We start from the raw sequence: 2949 nt of genomic DNA on the forward strand, positions 1-2949 counted from the left end.
GAGAGAAAGAGAGTGAGAGAGAGAGAGAGAGAAAGAGAGAGAGAGAGAGAGAGAGAGAGAGAGAGAGAGAGAGAGAGAGAGAAAACGAGAAATATACAGCAAGAAGAGGCAAGGGTTTAAACAGACAATGACAAACTATTGGCGTACTACAAGCCTTGCTTTGAAACAACGATACTCCATTTTGGAACAGGTCATAGATGTGTGTTATAACACCCAGGACTGTGCACTCTAACGGAACTCCGGTTCATTATGGTGCGCACCATTTGACTCTGTTTTGAACCAACTGCAGGACAAGGGGTGGGGACAACTGCGTGCCCACTCGACTACAGCGAGACTGGTGCTTTGTCTTTCATTTGCACGCCAACGGTTCGCACCATCAAAGCAAAGTATTGATAGAGATCAAAGATCGTCAGCTATGACAGTGTCTGGTCTAGGATTTTTATATTCCGTTCTATGGAACAAGTAAAAGTATGTCAAGGACTATGGGACATCAGCACTGACAGCGGCCGTGGACTCACCCCAGTCCTCTACCAACACAGTCCTGTTTTGTGGACACATCTCTGGTGTCTTGTCAGACCCACTGATGTGGGTGGTTGGCGGGTGCTCTGATGTGGCTTGCTTCTTCTTTCCTATCCAACATCTATCGTCCCGATCTCTCCTCCTTCATTTTTATGTTTGTTACTCTCTTGTAACACCTCTAAGCTTCGGGCACTTATATGACCTTATTGTGTTGCAAGTGCCGTAAAACTCTTACTAAAACTAAACTAAAAGACCCACGGATGTGATACCAACTTTACGAGCTGGCACACCTAAAAGAATCCAAAGTCTTTGGAGAGACCCGGGGGAGAATTTTCTTGCATTTATTCATTTTCAGAATGTATTCTGATATAGGATTGTATCATTCAAGTCTTAGTTTTGGTAAAGGTTTTACGGCACTCGCAACTGCATAAGGTCATATGAGCGCCTGAAGATTAGAAGTATTACAAGCGAGTAACAAACATAAAAAAGAAAAAAGGGGAGAGAAAGACGATAGATGTTTGATAGGAAAGAAGAAGCAAACCACACCAGAGCACCCGCCAGCCACCCACCATTCAAGTCTATAGAACAAATAAATAAGCTGTCACAGATTATGGGACATCAGCACTGAGAGTGGCCGGGTGCTCACAAAAATCCTTTACCGTCACCGTCCTGTTTTATGGACACATCCCTTGTGTCTTGACAGACCCACGGGTCCCTTGTGCAAGTTGCACACGTCAAAGATCCCTCGGTGGTCTAAAATCGATAAGAGTAGGCTTCAGCCGCCTCTCAGGCAATATTCAAAAATTTCCTACAAACTGAAAATATTGAATGTGTCCCGTGCGCTCATATGACCCTATCCAGTTGTGAGCGTCGTGAAACACTTACCACAAAAAAAAAACCACGGGTGTGATACTAACTTTATGATCAGGCGAACGCTAATAGACACTCCAGTCTTTGGAGAGACCTGGAGTAAAATTTTAATGCATTTATTCATTTTCAAAACGTTTTCTTTTTCATTGATCCCGACAGAAGTCTCGATCTTATAAAGACCGCTGGTCTTTATTCCAAAATGTAAATAATGCTATTTTAAAACTGTAAATTCCTGCATTTAAAACTGATTTTTTTACGAAGCAGTTTTAGCTATTTCAACCATTCTGACTTGCAAAGTAAAACCAAGACTTGCTTTGATCTAACATGAAATTAGCCAACGTGAGTCCTGCGCGCACATATGGCCTTATGCAGTCATGATGGCCGTAAAGGTTTTACCGACCTTAAACTAACAACAACAATAGCTTTCAAGTATATGTGCACCATTACCTTTCATAGTAAGTGCGTTTAGCACCTATCTAAGGAGTTCAAGACTGGGTGGAGGTCAGCATTAGAAGAAGAATGCATAGTGCATTTATTATTGATAACCGCAGACAGAAGATACTTCATGTTATATTTGGCTGTGTTGAAGACTTGCCGAGCACTGATGGAGTCTTTTCCTGCTGAAGCCCAACGTTAAGGACTGGGTTGAAAGAATACCTTTGTTGATGGAGAGAACACGGTTCTGACAGCCTCTGTCTGTTTATTTATCTATCTGTCGATCTTTTTAAATTTGTGTACATTGAGCTGTCTATATATTTTAACATTTGACAAAGTAAAGAGATAGAGAGAGAAACAAAGAGAAAAATAAAGAAAAAACGAAAAGGGAGAGAGAGAGAGAGACAGGGGGGGGGACAAAGAGAGGATAGAAGGAGGGGAAGAGGTATGGGGATGTGTAGAAAACAGAATTCTATGTACGTTTACCACCTCCTTAGGGACGAAGCGAACACATTCGCAGACCAAAGATAATTTTTTAGCACTTTCTAACAATGATACACAAACCACACACGTGAATGCGCTTATTTTTTCATTACACGCTTGTCTTTTTACTGACACAGAATTTAAAAATCCGTTTGGAAAACGAAGTTCTGTTTGTTTTGTTGTTGTGTCGTTGTTGCTTTTGATGCACCGAGACAGCGTCCTCAAAATAATAATGTTGTGTTGGCGAATGACCAGAATGTGCGGCCCCAGTGAATAAATGCGTTTTTGTTCCATATCTTCTAAACAGAACGAATGTCTTTCCATTAAACGAAGGCGTCATTATAATATTAAAATCCTCTTTTTAAACGCACTAGTCTTGCACATGTTTGGCAACGTCATAGTATTCCTTAGCTACAATCATGGCGTACTTATTAGAGTGAGGAAGAACCACTCAGAGAAAAAGAACGCTTATGTTTATTGCCAATAACTTTGATTCAGGTACGATAGAGGATGAAGTTCCAAACTCAGGGAAACAGGAAAATTATTCGTACTTTTCAACCACCAAATAACCATCGAAGGATATGGAAAGGCTATCATTTTAAAAACTTTTTTTGTGTGGGTTTTTTTTTCGGGGGGGGGGGA

General features: G+C 41.1%; 1 protein-coding gene across 1 annotated transcript in view; it reads left to right on the forward strand.

Moving 5' to 3' along the window:
• Window positions 1-2728: 2728 nt before the first annotated feature.
• The window catches only part of LOC101855959 (dynein heavy chain 6, axonemal), a gene marked incomplete in the record, with an annotated part of 98470 nt that continues 98249 nt past the window's right edge, over window positions 2729-2949 (forward strand). The window contains 1 exon segment of the mRNA XM_035970687.1: window positions 2729-2805. Within this exon segment, the coding sequence (XP_035826580.1) occupies window positions 2778-2805 (28 nt within the window).

The sequence above is a fragment of the Aplysia californica genome, unplaced genomic scaffold (assembly GCF_000002075.1).
Source record: "Aplysia californica isolate F4 #8 unplaced genomic scaffold, AplCal3.0 scaffold00307, whole genome shotgun sequence".
NCBI classification, from domain to species: domain Eukaryota; kingdom Metazoa; phylum Mollusca; class Gastropoda; order Aplysiida; family Aplysiidae; genus Aplysia; species Aplysia californica.